This window comes from Mobula hypostoma, chromosome 18 (genome assembly GCF_963921235.1).
Source record: "Mobula hypostoma chromosome 18, sMobHyp1.1, whole genome shotgun sequence".
In the NCBI taxonomy this organism is placed as follows: Eukaryota; Metazoa; Chordata; class Chondrichthyes; order Myliobatiformes; family Myliobatidae; genus Mobula; species Mobula hypostoma.
In genome coordinates, this window is record NC_086114.1 from 70,249,044 (window position 1) to 70,266,744 (window position 17,701).

General features: G+C 43.0%; 1 protein-coding gene across 7 annotated transcripts in view; it reads right to left on the bottom strand.

Moving 5' to 3' along the window:
• Positions 1 to 17,701, bottom strand: part of otud7a (OTU deubiquitinase 7A) — a 297,748-nt gene that overhangs the window by 114,648 nt on the left and 165,399 nt on the right. For 6 of the 7 annotated variants that reach the window (XM_063071095.1, XM_063071096.1, XM_063071097.1 and 3 more), the window contains one exon: positions 9,326 to 9,480. In XM_063071095.1, the coding sequence (XP_062927165.1) occupies positions 9,326 to 9,410 (85 nt within the window). In that variant the 5' untranslated portion in view covers positions 9,411 to 9,480. Of the gene's footprint in view, positions 1 to 9,325; positions 9,481 to 14,295; positions 14,378 to 17,701 lie in introns of those variants that run through there. The other variant, XM_063071098.1, reaches the window with a different exon arrangement.

Genomic DNA, 17,701 nt, shown 5'->3' on the forward strand with positions numbered 1-17,701 from the left:
TGTCTAGGCCTTTCAATATTTAAAAAGTTTCAATAAGATCCCCTCTCATCTTTCTAAATTCCAGTGAGTACAGACCCAGAGCTATCAAACGTTCCTTGTATGTTAACCCTTTCATTCTCAAAATCATCCTTGTGAACCTCCTCTGAATTCTCTCCAATGCCAGCACATCTTTTCTTAGATGAGGAGCCCAAAACTGTTCACAATACTCAAGGTGAGGCCTCACCAATGCCTTATAAAGCATCATATCCCTGCTTTTGTATTCTAGACCTCTTGAAATGAATCTAACATTGCATTTGTCTTCCTCACCACCGGCTCTACCTGCAAGATAACCTTTAAGGTGTTCTACATAAGGACTCCTTTATATCTCAGATTTTTGTATTTTCTCCCCGTTTAGGAAATAGTTTGCAAATTTATTTCTACTACCAAAGTGCACGTGCATGTATTTTCCAACATTGTATTTCATTTGCCACTCTCTTGCCCATTCTCCTAATTTGTCTAAGTTCTTCTGTAGCCTACCTGTTTCCTCAACACTATCTGCCCCTCCACTAATCTTCATATCATCTGCAAACTTGGCAACAAAGCCATGTATTGCATCATCTAAATCATTGAGATACAGCACTCCAGCGTTGTGGTGAAAACTGCCCAGCGAATTATCGGCACCCAATTGCCCACCATTGAGAACATCTACCATAAACGCTACCTGGGCAGGGCAAAAAGCATTATCAAGGATGCATCTCACCCTAACCATGGACTTTTTACTCTCCTCCCATCCGGTAGGCGCTACAGGAGCCTCCGCTCCCGCACCAGTAGGCACAGGAAGAGCTTCTTCCCTGAGGCTGTGACCCTGCTGAACCTCACATCACAGCGTTAAGCAGTATTGCACCCATATTGTACTGTCTCAGTACTTTTATATTTGTGTGTTGTAGCACTTACTTTTTATTCACAGTTGCTTTGTAAATAATATTATTCTTTGCATTTCTGGTTAGATGCTAACAGCATTTCATTGGCTTTGTATCTGTACTCGACACAATGACAATAAAGTTGAATCAAATCAATAAAAAGCAGTCCTAACACTGACCCTGAGGAACACCAGTAGGCACTGGCAGCCAACCAGAAAAGGATCCTTTTATTTCCACTCGCTACCTCCTACCAATCAGCCAGTTCTCTAACCATGCCAGTAACTTTCCCGTAATACCATGGGCTCTTAACTTGGTAAGCAGCCTCATGTGTGGCACCTTGTTAAAGGACTTCTGAAAGTCAAAATATACAACATCCACTGCATCCCCTTTAACTATCTTATATGTAAACTCATCAAAGAATTCCAATAGGTTCATCAGGCAAGATTTTTCCTTAAGAAAACCATGGTGACTTTGTCCTATCTTGTCCTGTGTCACCCAGTACTCCATAACTTTATCCTTAACAATTGACTCCACCATCTTCCCAACCACTGAGGTCAGGCTAACAGGTCTATAATTTCCTTTCTGCTGTCCTCCTCCTTTCTTAAAGAGTAGAGTGACATTTACAATTTTCCAGTCCTCTGACACTATGCCAGAGAACAATGATTTTTGAAAGATCATTACTAATGCCTCCACAACCTCTACTGCTACTTCTTTCAGAACTCAAGGGTGCAGTTCATCTGGTCCAGGTGACTTGTGTACTCTTGGGTCTTTCAGCGTTTTGAGCACCTTCTCCCTTGCAATAGTAACTTCAATCACTTCTCTTCCATCGCACCCATCAACATCTGGCATATTGCTAGTGTCTTCCACAGTGAAGGCTGATGCAAAATACCTATTTAGTTCATCTGCCATCTCCTTATCCCCCATTATTATTTCTCTGGCCTCATTTTCTAGCGGTCTTATCTCCACTCTCATCTCTCTTAATTTTTTTACATACTTGAAAAATATTTTACTATCCACTTTGATATTGTTTGCTAGCTTGGTTTCATTCTTCATCTTTTCTCTTCTAATGATTGTTTTAGTTGCTCTCTGTAGGGTTTTAAAAAGCTTTGCAAATCTCTGTCTTCCCACTAATGTTCTCTTTGTTGTATGCCCTCTCTTTTGCTTTTACATTACCTTTGACTTTCGTGAGCCACGGTTGTACTATTTTGCTATTTGAGTATTTCTTCATCTATCATGCACCTTCCTCATTTTTTCCAGAAACTCACACCATTGCTGCTCTGCTATCATCCCTGCCAGCAGCTCCAAAACCCTCTTGGATGTTGTCTGTATGCAATACATATGGCAAATAGGGGTTTCCAAAGACCAATGCGGGTGCTTTAGTCAGCAGCTCCTTAAGCAACTCGAAGGCTTCTTCACATTTTGCATCCCATCTTGCTTCGAAAGGCTCTGAAGAGGCAAGATAAACTTTACCATCTTCTCCTTTCGTCCTCTGCCCTTTATCCCCAAGGAAGGATAACTGCACAGAAGCTGATTCAAAGGGTGGCTTATTCTAAATTCCTCGGTGCTGTCATTTCAAAAGATCCGTCAACACGCAAATGCCATTATGAAGAAAGCACGGCAGCACCTCTACTTCCTTAGGAGTTTGCGAAGTTTTGGCATAACATCTAAAAATCTAACAAACTTGTATAAATGTGTGGTGGAGAGTATTTTGACTGGCTGCATCACAGCCTGGCAAGGAAACACCAAGTCTTTGAACAGAAAATTCTACAAAAAATACTCCTCACCACTGAGCACACCTGCACAGAGTACTGTCGCAGGAAAGCAGCATCGATCAAGGACCCCTTGTTATCCAGACCAAGTTCTCTACTCACTGCTGCCATCAGGAATAAGGTACAGGAACCTCAGGGCTCATGCCACCAGGTTCAGAAACAGTAATTACCCATCAACTATCAGGCTCTTGAATCAGAAGGGTTAACTTCACTCGACTTTACTTACCCCATCACTGAACTGTTCCCACAACCGATGGACTCACTTTCAATGACTCTTCATCTCATTTTCTTGATATTTATCCTTATACTTTCTACTTTATACTATATTGTCGCCAAACAATTGATACTAGAACGTACAATCATCACAGCGATATTTTATTCTGCGCTTCCCACTCCCTGGATTACAAATATTAAATATTAAAAATAGTAAAAATTAGTGAATATTAAAAATTTTAATTATAAATCATAAATAGAAAATAGAAAAATGGTAAGTAAGGCAGTGCAAAAAAACCGACAGGCAGGTCCGGATATTTGGAGGGTACAGCCCAGATCCGGGTCAGGATCTGTTCAGCAGTTTTATCACAGTTGGAAAGAAGCTGTTCCCAAATCTGACCGTAGGAGTCTTCAAGCTCCTGAGCCTTCTCCCAGAGGGAAGAGGGACGAAAAGTGTGTTGGCTGGGTGGGTCGTGTCCTTGATTATCCTGGCAGCACTGCTCCGACAGCGTGCGGTGTAAAGTGAGTCCAAGGACGGAAGGTTGGTTTGTGTGATCTGCTGTGCCGTGTTCACGATCTTCTGCAGATTCTTCCAGTCTTGGACAGGACAACTTCCATACCAGATTGTGATGCACCCTAGAAGAATGCTTTCTACGGTGCACTATAAAAATTAATGAGGATTTTAGGGGACAGGCCAAATTTCTTTAGTTTTCTCAGGAAGTAAAGGCGCTGGTGGGCTTTCTTGGCAGTGAACTCTGCTTGGTTGGACCAAGTCAGGTCATTTGTGATATTGACCCTGAGGAACTTAAAGCTTTTGACCTGTTCCACTTGCGCACCACCGATGTAAATTGTGTTGTGCGGTCCGCTACTCCTTCTGAAGTCAACAACCAATTCCTTCGTCTTGCTGACATTGAGGAATAGGTTATTGTCTTCGCACCATGCCACCAGGTTCTTAATTTCCTCTCTGTACTCAAACTCATCATTACCCGAGATATGGCCTACAATTGTTGTGTCATCAGCAAACTTATATATTGAGTTTGATGGAAACTTTGCTACACAATCATGGATGTACAGTAAGTACAGCAGGGGGCTGAGTATACAGCCTTGTGGGGCACCGGTGCTCAGGGTGATTGTAGAGGAGAGCCTGGGTCCTGTCTGTGAGGAAGTTGAGGATCCAGCTGCAGATCTGAGTGTTAAGGCCCAGGTTCTGGAGCTTAGGAATCAGTTTATTTGGAATGATGGTATTAAAGGCAGAGCTGTAGTCAATGAAAAGGAGCCTTACGTATGCGTCTTTATTCTCCAGGTGTTCTAAGGAGGAATGTAGGGCCAGAGAGATGGCATCTGCCGTTGACCTGTTGCTCCGGTAGGTGAATTGCAAAGCGTCGAGGTTGACCGGTAGGCTGTGGTTGATGTGTGCCATAACCAATCTCTCGAAGCACTTCATAGCAATTGATGTCAGAGCCACAGGTCGATAGTCATTCAGGCATGCCACCTTGCTCTTCTTCGGCACTGGGATTATCGTTGCCTTCTTAAAACACGAGGGGATCTTAGACTGAAGCAAGGAGCAGTTGAAGATGCTTATTTACTATCACTCTTTTCTTTTATTTTTTATTTATTATTGCTTATTTATTATCACTCTTTCTTTTGTATATTACAGCTTGTTGTCCTTTCCCCACTGGTTGTTTGTCCATTCTGTTGGGTGTGGTCTTTATTGATTCTTGTTTTTCTTGGATTTACAGTGCATGTCCACAAGAAAGTGAATCCCAGGGCTGTATAATAACTTTGATAATAAACCTACTTTGAACTTTGCATACGAGTACCAGAAGAGGAAAGAGCAAGGGACAGAGCGGAGCAAGTTACCTGAAATTGGAGCAATCAATGTTCATATAGTTAGGTTGTAGCCTGCTCAGGTGTAATTTGTAGTCCTGCTCTTCTAGTTTGCGTTTGGCCTCACCCTGACAGTAGACGAGACAAAGCAGTGTGGGAATAGGAACGGAAATTAAAATGGTTTATAACAGGAAGCTTCAGATGGCCATAAAGGACAGAAAGCAGCTACCTGGCAAAGCGGTTGCCCTAGCCTGTGCTAGTCTCTCTGATGTAGAGGAGCCACATCACATGCACCAAATACAATCAACACGTTTGGAGGAGGTGCATTTGAATCTGTCTCACCTCAAAGATGCACACTTAGGCCACTGCTCTACTCTCTTTACACCCATGATTTTGAGGCTAGGCACAGTTCAAAGGGCATCTACAAATTTGTTGATGACAACTTTTGCTGGCTCAATTTCAGATAGTGACAAGGAGTTGGTTGAGTGTCATTGCATCAACAACCTTGCACTCAATGTCAGTAAGACCAAGGAATTAACTGTGGATTTCAGGAAGGGGAAGTCAAAGGAACACACACACCAGTCCTTATTGAGGAATCAGATATGGAAAGGGTGAGCAGTTTCAAGTTCCTGGGTGTCACTGTTTCTGAGGATCTATCCTGGGCCCAACATATGAATGCAATTACAAAGAAGGCTCAACAGCGGATATATTTCATTAGAAGTTTGCGGAGAATTGGTATGTCGCCAAAGACACTCACAAATTTCTACACCGTGGAGAGCATTGTAACTGGTTGCATCACTGGCCCACTGGACAGGATTGGAAAAAGCTACGGAAAGTTGTAAAATCAGCCAGCTCCATCATAGGCCCCAGCCTCCTCAGTACTGAGGATATCTTCGAAAGGTAACACCCACAAAAGGTGATAGGCAGCTGGGGGAGGGGGCAGAGTGAAACTGGGATAGGGTAAGGGAGGGGGAGGGAATTATCAGAAGTTGGAGAATTCGATGTTCATACTACTACCTCCCTTATGGTTCCACCTCCTTCTACTACCCATTGTGCTTTCCCCTTTTCCTTCTTCACCTTTCCTGCCTATCCCCTCCCTGCTTCCCCTCCCCCACCCCTTTATCTTTCCCCTTACTGGTTTTTCATCTGGAACCTACCAGCCTTCTCCTTCCCACCCTTCCCCCACTAGGGCCTCTGCCCCTTCCCTCTTCAGTCCTGATGAAGGGTTCCAGCTCGAAACATTGACTGATCATTTCCATGGATGCTGCCTGACCTGCTGAGTTCCTCCAGCGTGTTGTGAGTGTTGTTTTGACCCCAGCATCTGCAGATTATTTTGTGTTTTAATCTTCAAAAAGGTGATACCTCAAAAATGTGGCATGCTCATTAAGGCTCAGGTAATGCTCTCTTCTCATTCCTACCAAAGAGGTGGTACAGGTGCCTGAAGACAAACACTCAATGCTACCGAAACAGCTTCTTCCCCTATGCAGTCAGATTTCTGAATGGACAATGAACACACACCAGTATTTTTTCCTTGCTTTTTGCACTACATATAACCCTAATGCAGCAACACTACTGACAAGCAGAATCCTGAATGATATAGCTGCAAAACTGGGTCTGTAGTCAATAGTGAGGCAACCATCATAAGGGATCAACCACTTGACTCTGCCCTCACCAGTCTACTCATGGCAGATGCTTCTGTTCATGATAGCTTGTTGAAAATGACAATTTCACAATTCGAACAAACACAAAGTCCCTCTTTCAGACGGAGGATATCCCCTCTTTTGCTGTATGACACCACTATCATGCTAAATGGAACATAACTCACAGGAACCTGATGGCTGTAGGGTAATAACTGTTCCTGAATCCGGTGGTGTGGGACACAAGGGCTTCTGTACCTTCTGTAGAAGAAGAGAATATGGCCTGGATGGTGGGGAACCTTGATGATGGATGCTGCTTTCTTGCTGGTAAAAATGAACAATGATGAGCTGTGTGCAGAGGCTTAGACTGAAAGGCGGGGACCAGCAGAATTCTACCTCTCTTCTATATGGAGACAGTTGGGGTAAAAGCAAAAGTATAGGAAACTGAGTTGTGAGAGTTGTGACCATCAACCACAGCAGAAGAGAGCCTGCACTTCCTGAGAAAAGAGTACATTTCATTTATCCTCAAACTGAAGGTCTCATCTTGAGTACAGATGAAGTAGAGACAGAGAAGCTGGATGACATCATTACAAGAGACAGGATGGGAAGAGGGGTAGTCTAGATATCTGTGGGAATCAGTTATTTCATAGTAAATACCATGAGACACAGGAATCTAGAAAAGGGAGAGGAGTTTCGGACAAATCCATATGGATTTGATAGTAAGGTGGAAGTTAGTGGCAAAGGTTTTAAAATTGATGAGTTCCGCACAGATACAGGAAGAAGCAGTAAATCAGTTGTCAATGTAATGAAAAAGAGTTGGGGAGTACAGACATCCCACCCTGCAAAAACTCATTTCAGGGAGGTAGCACCATCAATTTGTGGGAGACTCCTGGAACTTCCAGAAGAGGTAGGATGTCTGCAATAGAGTAGCCCCTTAGCAGCTAGCCAGCTAGTTTAAATAATATTAGCTATGCTAATGAACGAATGACACCTGTTAAACTCACCTCAACATGTCTTTTACAGTCTTAACCCACTATGGGCAATAGAAAAGTCACTGTTGCAAACAGTGCAGCGAGCAACACTGTCATTATTTTGACCCCTATTAAGCAGGGATACACTTTAGTGTAGTCTGGGGTGACATACGTTTTATATTTTCTTTTTTTGGAACATTCTCCCATGGCGAGCTCTTGCTCTCTCTCTCTCTCTCGTGGTCGCTCGCGCTCTTGCTTTCTCCCTCACTCTCTCGCGCTCTCTCTTGCTTTCTCTCGCTCGCTTGCTCTCAAAAAAATTGATTTCCGGGACATTGTATATAATTTGCGGGCATCAGGGAGCCGCTATTAATATGCGGGAGACTCCCGGAACTTCCAAGAGAGGTGGGATGTCTGGGAGTAGTACCAGAGAAAGTTTGGAACAGTATGTGATTTACATAGCCAACAAAAAGTTTGGCATAGCTGGGGCCCATGGCTACACTTTTGACTTGTAGGAAATAAGAAGTTGTTCAAAGTAAAAACAAGTTCACTCACAGGCTTCTGGAGTGAACCCCTTATCTGTTTCTGGTTCTATCTGCCACACATTGCTCTCCTTATGGCTCCCATTATCATCACTTTCACTTATCAGATTCCAGCAGTGATAACCCTTTGCATTCCTGCTTATCACCTCTAACAGCTATCTTCAACTTCACACACACTGCCCCTACCTCACTCCATCTGCCTCTTGTTTTATCTCTCTGTGTCTGCGTTCATCTATCATCCTCCTTCTACTGTCTGCTAACTCCACTCCCTTTACCCTCACTTAACTGGCGCAACCTATCTGCTGTTTTAGTTCCTCCTCTTTCTACCTCAAGCACCTCTCCTCTTTATAATGACCTTCTCCACTCATCTCTGATGCAGGGTTTTGACCCAAAAGATTAACAGTTTTTTTCTCTTCCCACAGAATCTGTTCGACCCGATGAGTTCCTCCAGTAGGTTTTTTATTGAGACAGATTTCAATATTTGGGGAACAATCTGCGTTGGTACTTTGCTGCATGGAAAGATTTAATGCTGAGGCTTTATAAAGCATTGGTCAGACCACACTGGAGTATTGTGAGAAAAGATGTGCTGGCATTGGAGAGGTCCACAAAAGATTCACAAAAATGATTTCAGAAATAAAAGGGTTAACATTTGAGGAGCAGTTGATGGCTTTGGTCCTGTACTCGCTAGAGTTTAGAAGAATGTGGGAAGATCTCATTGGAACCTATTGAATACTGAAAGAAGGGGGTACCTCAGTACATAAGACAATAATAGACCACTTTAATAATTTGGCTTCTTGATAAGCATGTTGCAGGCTTGAGGTGGGCAGATTTCTTTCACAGAGCAAACTTGACTCAAAGGCGATGACCTCAGAAAGGATTACGTAATTTTATTCTGCCCCTGATATATAATAGCCCCTTCACAGTCTAATTCCCCATGATAGGTGAAAACACTTACAGCTTCTAATATCATGTGTCTGTGGGAATAATAAAGTAACTGTGCCAATCAATAGATTAAAAATGCTCAATTATGTGAAGCCCCAAACTCATTCTGCCAGCCGACTGAGAAGCTGGCAGGAATTTAGTTAAGGCCCCAGATGCTGGATATCAAAGCTACTCACAGATGTTAACATTAATAACACTTTCTCACAGAAATTAAGGACGGAATGAAGAGACAAAACAGTTTAGTCCCACATTAACACAAATCCTACCTACTGTTGGAAAAAGCATTTAAAGATTGCACTACTCTTACATTTTTATAGAATGTGCACTATTGTAAATTACCTTCTGTACTGCAACACGTTAAACTTGATTCATTGCCAATCAGAAAGCCACGCTTGAATTTCACAAAGTCAAGAAATATCAAGCACTAGAAACAAAATCCAGTATGACAAAATAAAAAAGCATGAAAACATTCAAATATTTTCCTCTGAAGATTAGGCGCTCATATTTGTTCTTCAGTCTTTCACTCACCTTCCAGCAGATCTCTTGCCAGACCAGGTTCTGCCCCTGTGGACCGAACAAAGTCTGACAGGACTGCATCCATATCAAGAATCATGTGATCATATAGATGCACTACCTGCCACACCACAGAACTGGTTTCAGTCGCCAGGCTTTTAGAGATACATCTGTTGAAAACAAAAAGGAAACATGAACAGCCTTTAGGGCAAATAAAAAAAACAAATATGGTATCAAACATTAATCTTATAGGAGCTCCTGACTATTTTCTAGTGACTGCTGCAGCCAGATGGGGAAGTACAGAATTTCTCACATAATCATTCGCTTGTTTTCTGCTGCTGCAAAGCAATATGAATGCAGCAGATCCCTTCTAACAGTTTGTACCATTCAGTAGCTGTGAAAGTAACAGTCTCACCAGTGTGTGACAATGACTCATACGTTAGGAACCAAAGAATGAAGAAAACAATCTACAACTGCAAACAGCATTAAATGTTATGTTAACATCTGCTCCATTCTGCCAGAATAATTCAGAAAGAAAATTTAAAACCAGTGTTTATCACAAAGGCAAAATAGAACTGATAATGCAAACATGAAATCTAATAAGAAAGTAGTGGATTCATTCAGCAAGGCAAGCAGCATCTGTAAAGGAAGAGTCAATGTTTCTGGATGATAACCTTACTAAAGGTCATTAATTAAAGATATATCCTTCCTCTTTATAAAACTGCCTGGTCCGATATATATGACCATGATTTGCTGCTTGTGCACCTAAATTGCATATTGCTGATGGTTTTCTTCTGCCTAAATGACAATATTTGAAAGTGCTCTTATTTTAAGAACACAAGAAACTACATAACTTCTGAAGTCAAAAGGAACAAGTGATGCAGATGACCCAAAGCAAATTAAACTCTTTCAACTATAATTAATGCACACGGTTCATCTTGGACAAGTTAGCCATAATCCTTCTTAATTTATAAAATGTACGTTTATTGTTTTTAAAGTCATAGAGTTATAGCAAACCACAACACAGAAACAGGCCCTTTGGCCCAGCGAGTCAGTGCCAAACCATTTAAATTGCATAATCCCATTGATCTGCACCTGGACCAGAGATCTCCATATCCATACCATCCATGTACCCATCCAACCTTCTCTTAAATATTGACATCAAAATCACATCCACCACTTGTGATGCAGCACGATCCACACTCTCACCTCCCTCTGAATGAAGAAGTTTCCTTTCATGTTTCCCTTAAAAATTTCACCTTTCACCCTTAAACCATGACCTCACCTAAGCTCAGTGGAAAAAGCCTGCTTGCATTTACCCTGTGAGGCAAAGCAGCAGAGAGGTCATACAGATTACAGAGGAGGAAGTGTTGTCTTGAGGGAAATTAGTGTGGACAAATCCTCAGGGCCTGACAAGGTGTTCCCTTAGATCTGTGGGAGACAAGTGCAGAAATTGCAGGGGCCCTAGCAGAGATATTTCAATCATTCTTAGCAACAGGTGAGGACAGTGAATATTGTTCCACTGTTTAAGAAAGGCTCCAAGATTAAACCAGGAAATTATAGGATGGCGAGTCTGGTATCAGTAGTGGAAAAGTTTTTGGAAGGAATTCTAAAGGACTGAATTTACGAGTATTTGGATAGATAAGGACTGATTAGGAATAGTCAGCACGGCTTTGTGTCTAAACAATCTTACAGAGTTTTTCAAGGAAGTTATCGGGAAAATTGAAAAAAGCTAGGCAGTAGATGTTGTCTACATGGACTTTCAGCAAGGTATTTAACAAAACCCCTCTTGACAAAGTCGGTCAAGAAGGTTCAATCGCTTGGCATTCAAGATAAGGTAGTAAACCGGAATAGACATTGGTTTTGCGGAAGAAGCCAGAGAGTGGTAGTAGATGGTTGCCTCTCTGACTGGACACCTGTGACTAGTGGAGTGCTGCAGGGATCGGTGCTGGGACCATGGTTGTTTATCATCTATATCAACGACCTGGATGATAATGTGGTTAACTGGATCAGCAAATTTTGGGATGACACCAAGATTAGAGGTGTAGTGGATAGCGAGGAAGACTATGAAAGCTTGCAGCAGAATCTGAACCAGCTAGAAAAATGGGTTGAAAAATAGCAGATGGAATTTAATGCAGAAAAGTGTGAGGTGTTGCATTTTGGGAAGGTATTGAATGTTACGGCATTGAGGAGTGCTGTAGAACAAAGGGATCTGGGAATAAAGGTCCATAATTGAAAGTGGATAGATCGGGTCATAAAGCAAACTTTTGGCACATTGACCTTCATAGATCAAACTATTGAGGACAGGAGTTGGGATGTTATGCTGAAATTATATAAGATATTGGTGAGGCCTTATTTGGAGTATTGTGTGCAGTTTTGGTACAGGAAAGATGTAAATAAGGTCTGTCTGCCATGTAAATCATAATGGCGTGGGTGATCATGGTCTTTACATGATTGTGATTGCTTTAGGCAAATTTTTCTGGCCCTTCAAACTACGTAGCCTAGCTTCCCACCAACTTAACCCTAACCTAACCACGGGACAATTTACAATGATGAACTAACCAACTAAGCAGTAAGTCTTTGAACTGTGGGTAGAAACCGGAGCATCCAGAGTCATGCGGAGAACGTACAAACTCCTTACACACAGCAGCAGGAAATGAACCTGGATTGCTGGTATTGTAAAGCGTTGAGCTAACCACTACAGTTAGGAGTGAAGGAGACAGTGCAGAATACCCCTCAACAACAGGTATATCATTTTGTATACTGTTAGGGGTGTTGACCTAACAGAGGCAAGTCACGGTGGTCTCTGGCACTGAGAAGGGAAGAGAAAAAAGGCAGGTTGTGGTGATAGGGGATTTGTTAGTTAGAGGGACGGGCAGGAGGATCTGTGGGTGAGAACAAGATTCCAGGATGGTATGTTGCCTCCCAACTGCCAGGACTTGGGACATGTCAGATCGAGTCCTCAGCATTCTGGGAGGGAGAACAGCCAGGGGTTGTGGTCCATGTTGGTGCCAATGACGAACAAGTGATGAGATTTTGCATAGGGAGTTCAGGGAGTTAAATGTTAAATTAATGGACAGGACCTTCAAGGTTGTGATCTCAGGACTGTTAACCGTGTCATGTGCTAGTGAGGCCAGAACTAGGGAGATTATACAATTTAGTACGTGGCTAAGGAGCTGGTGTGGGATGGAGGGCATAAGGCTTTTGGATAGGGTTAGTCTCTCCATTATAGGAACTAACCCTGTCAGACATACAGCAAGGACATTCTCCATATGGGAATCCACCCCAAGCAGTAGTACACGGCTGATGTTGTGTACTTGGATTTTCCAAAGGAATTTGACGTGGTGCCATATGTGAGGCTGCTTAACAAGCTGCGAGCCCATGGTATTACAGGAAAGATTCTAGTATGGATAAGCAGTGGCTGATTGGCATAAGGCCAAAGAATGGGAATAAAGGGAGCCTTTATTCATATCCGACGAGTTCTCCGGTCTGTCCTGACTGAGCCCTGCCTTGACAATCTCCCTAACTAGTAACGCCACCCTTCCCCCTTTAATCTCTTCCACTCTATCACGTCTAAAACAATGGAACCCCATAATATTGAGCTACCAATCCTGCCCCTAATGCAACCAAGTCTCACTAATGGCTACAATATCACAATTCCATGTTTGATCCATGCACTGAGCTTATCTGCTTTTCCTACAATACATCTTGCATTGAAATATATGCTGCTCAGAACACCAGTTGCACCATGCTCCACCACTTTATTCCTGACTTTATTTGAGGTCTTAACAGAATTTCCTCCATTACCACTCCACTATCTGTTCTGGCATTCTGCTTCCCTTCACCTGCAACTGTAGATTAACCCACCCCAGTGCCAATACTAGCAAGCCTTCCCATAAGACATAGGAGCAGAATTAGGCCATTCAGCCCATCAAGTATGTTCTGCCATTCCATCATGGCTGATCCCAGATCCAGCTCGGCCTCATACATCTATCCTCCCACCGTATCCTTTGCTGCCATGACTGATCAGGAAACGAACAACTTCCGCCTTAAATATACACATGGACTTTACCTCCACTGTGGTCTGTGGCAGACTATTCCACAGATTTACCACTTTCTAGCTAAAAAAATTCCTCCTTACCTCTGTTCTAAAGGGTCGCCCCCTCAATCTAAATCACTGACAAACAATGTGAAAAGCAGTGGTCCTAATACTGACTCCTGAGGAACACCACTAGTCACTGGTAGCCAACCAGAAAAGTCTCCATTTATTCCCGCTCACTACCTCCTGCCTGTCAGCCATTCTGCTATCCCTACCAGTATCTTTCCTGTAACACTCGAAGGACATTTAACTTGTTAAGCAGACTCGTGTGTGATAGAACATAGAACAGTACTGCACAGTACAGACCCTTCGGCCCACAATGTTGTGCCGACCCTTAAACCCTGCCTCCCATATAACCCCCCACCTTAAATTCCTCCATATACCTGTCTAGTAGTCTCTTAAGTTTCACTAGTGTATCTGCCTCCACCACTGACTCACGTGTGGCACCTTATCAAATGCCTTCTGAAAATCAAGTAAATTACATCCACTGCCTCTCCTTTGCGTTATTTCCTCGAAGAACTCGAGATTTGGCAGGCAAGATTTCCCTTTACAAAAACCATGCTGACTTTGACTATTTTTATCATTAGTCTCCAAATACCTTGAAAATTCATCCTTAATAATAAACTCCAACACTTTCTCTAACCACTGAAGTTAGGCTGACTGGTCTATAATTTCCTTTCTTTTGCCTTCCTCCCTTCTTAAAAGAGTGGAGTGACATTTACAATCTTCCAGCCCTCCAGGACAATGCCAGAATCAAGTGATTCTTGAAAGATCATGACTAAGAGCAGGGTGGCATGCCTGAATAACTATCGACCTGTGGCTCTGACATCAATTGCTATGAAGTGCTTTGAATGATTGGTTATGGCACACATCAACCACAGCCTACCGGTCAACCTCGATGCTTTGCAATTCGCCTACCGGAGTAACAGGTCAAAGGCAGATGTCATCTCTCTGGCCCTACATTCCTCCTTAGAACACCTGGAGAAAAAGACGCATACGTAAGGCTCCTTTTCATTGACTACAGCTCTGCCTTTAATACCATCATTCCAAATAAACTGATTCCTAAGCTCCGGAACCTGGGCCTTAGCACTTAGATCTGTAGCTGGATCTTCAACTTCCTCATAGACAGGACCCAAGCTGTAAAAATAGGGGACAAGCTCTCCTCTACAATCACTCTGAGCACCGGTGCCCCACAAGGCTGTGTACTCAGCCTCCTGCTGTACTCACTGTACACCCATGATTGTGTAGCCAAGTTTCCAACGAACTCAATATACAAGTTTGCTGATGACACCACAATTGTAGGCCCTATCTCGGGTAATGATGAGTTTGAGTACAGAGAGGAAAATAAGTACCTGCTGGCATGGTGCGAAGACAATAACCTATCCCTCAACGTCAGCAAGACGAAGGAATTGGTTGTTGACTTCAGAGGATAGTAGCGGACCACACAACCCCATTTACATCGGTGGTGCGCAAGTGGAACAGGTCAAAAGCTTTAAGTTCCTAGGGGTCAATATCACAAGTGACCTGACCTGGTCCAACCAAGCAGAGTCCACTGCCAAGAAGGCCCACCAGCGCCTTTACTTCCTGACAAAGCTAAAGTAATTTGGCCTGTCCCCTAAATCCCTCACTAATTTTCATAGATGCATCATAGAAAGCATTCTTCTAGGATGCATCACAATCTGGTACGGAAGTTGTCCTGTCCAAGACCGGAAGAAGCTGCAGAAGATAGTGAACACAGCCCAGCACATCACACAAACCAATCTTCAGTCCTTTACACCGCACGCTGTTGGAGCAGTGCTACCAGGATAATCAAGCACATGACCCACCCAGCCAACACACTTTTCGTCCCTCTTCCCTCTGGGAGAAGGCTCAGGAGCTTGAAGACTTGTACGGCCAGATTTGGGAACAGCTTCTTTCCAACTGTGATAAGACTGCTGAACGGATCCTGACCCGGATCTGGGCTGTACCCTCCAAATATCCGGACCTGCCTCTCGGTTTTTTTGCACTACCTTACTTTCCCTTTTCTATTTTCTATTTATGATTTATAATTTAAATTTTTAATATTTACTATCGATTTATACTCCAGGGAGCGCAAAGCGCAGGATCAAATATCGCTGTGATGATTGTACACTCTAGTATCAATTGTTCGGCGACAATAAAGTATGAAGCATCCATTATCTCTACTGCAATCTCTCTCAGGACCCTAGGATGTAGTCCATCTGGTCCAGGTTACTGATCTGCCTTAGGAACTTTGAGCTTGCACTGTTTCCGTCTGTAATAGCAGTGGTACTCATTCCTGCTCCCTGACACTCACGGACCTCTCACACACTGCTAGTGTCTTCCACAGTGAAGACAGATGCAAAGTACCCATTAAGTTCATTTGCAATGTCTTTGTCTCCCATTACTACCTCATCAGCATAATTTTCCAGTTGTCCAATGTCAATTCTCACCTCCCTTTTACTCTATATAACAAAATACTTTTGGGATCCTGTTTTAGATTAATGTCTAGTCTGTCCTCATATTTCATCTTTTCCCTTCCTATAGCTTTTGAAGCTGCCTTTTGTTGGATTTTAAAAGCTTCCAAATCATCCAACTTCCCACACACTTTTGATACCTCATATGCCCTCTCCTTGGCTTTTATGCAGTCTTTAACTTCTCTTGTCAGCCATGGTTGCCTAGCCCTGCCATTTGAGAACTTCTTCCTCTGTGAAACACATTTATCCTGCACCATGTAAACTATTCCAGAAACTTCAACCATCTCTGCTCTGCTGCCATCCCTGCCAGTATCCTCCTCCAATCCACCTGGGCAAGCTCCTCTCTCATGCCTCTGTAATTCCCTTTATTCCACTATGATACTGATATATGTGACTTATGTTTCTCCCTCTCAAATTGCAGTACGAATTCAATCAGATTATGATCACTATCTCCTCAGGGTTCCTTTACATTAAGCTCCCTAATTAGATCTGGGTTATTAAACAACACCCAATCTAAGATAGCTTTTCCCTGAGTAGGCTCAAGGATAAGCTGCTGTAAAAAAGCCATCTCATAGACAATCAACAAATTCTTTCTCTTGTGATCTGACACCAACCTGATTTTTCCAATCATCTTGCATATTGAAGTCCCCCATGACAATCGTATCATTACCCTTTTTACGTGCCTTTTCCAGCTTCGCCTGTAATCTTAACCCCACACCTTGGCTACTATTTGGGGCCTCTTTATGATTCCTATTATGTTTTTTTTCACCCTTGCAATTTCTTAACTCCACCCACAGATTCAGCATTCTCTGTCCCTATGTCACCTCTTTCTAAAGATGTAGTTCCATCTCTTACCAACAGAGCCACACCACTGCTTATGCCTTCCTGCCTGTCCTTTCGATACAAAGTATACCCTTCGATGTTAAGCTCCCAACTATGGCCTTCTTTCAGCCACGACTCAGTGATGCCGACCAATCTCTAATTGTGCCATGAGTTTGTCCTCCTTATTCCAAATGCTATGCGCATTTAAATACAACACCTTCAGTCCTGCATTCTTCACCCTTTCGAATTTTGCCTCTGTGGTCCAATTTAACTCTTTGCATTTATACCCAATCACTGGCCTGTCTTTCCCTACTTTCATGTTACACCCATCATCTACTTCTAAACCTGCTGGCTTTTCCTCAGCTCTATCATCCTGGTTCCCATCTCCTTGCCATATTAGTTTTAATATAGCTCTAATGTATCTGCCTGCAAGAATATTGGTCCCCCTCAGATCCACGTGCAACCCATTCAATTTGTACAGGTCCAATCTGCCAGAAGGGATCCCAGTTATCCAGAAATCTAAATTCCTGCCCCCCGCTCCAATTCTTCAGCCATGCATTTAACTGCCACCTCATTCTCTCCCTATCCTCGCTCTCCACTATCTGACATTCTCCCTTCCCTCTCCTGACAGTTACCCATTTATCTGTCTCCTGTAGCCTTGGGGTGACAATCTTCCTGTAGCAACTGTCTGTCACTGCTTCACTTTCCATTACAAGCTGCAGCTCCAGTTGCCTAACATGGCAGAAAGAGCTGCATCTTGATGCAGCTGATGCAGATATGGCCATTGCAAAGGCTGGGAATCTCCTGGAATTCCAACATCTGACATCCAGAACAGATCACTGGTTTTGTAGACACACACCCTATTCTCTCAAGATTTAAGTAAGAAATAAGGAATGAACTTACCTACTTATCTTGCCTCTACCTGTTCTCGCCGAAGCTCTGTTGAGCCAAAGCTTTCTACACTGCCTCAAGACTACTTCGAAGATGAGCGCTCCC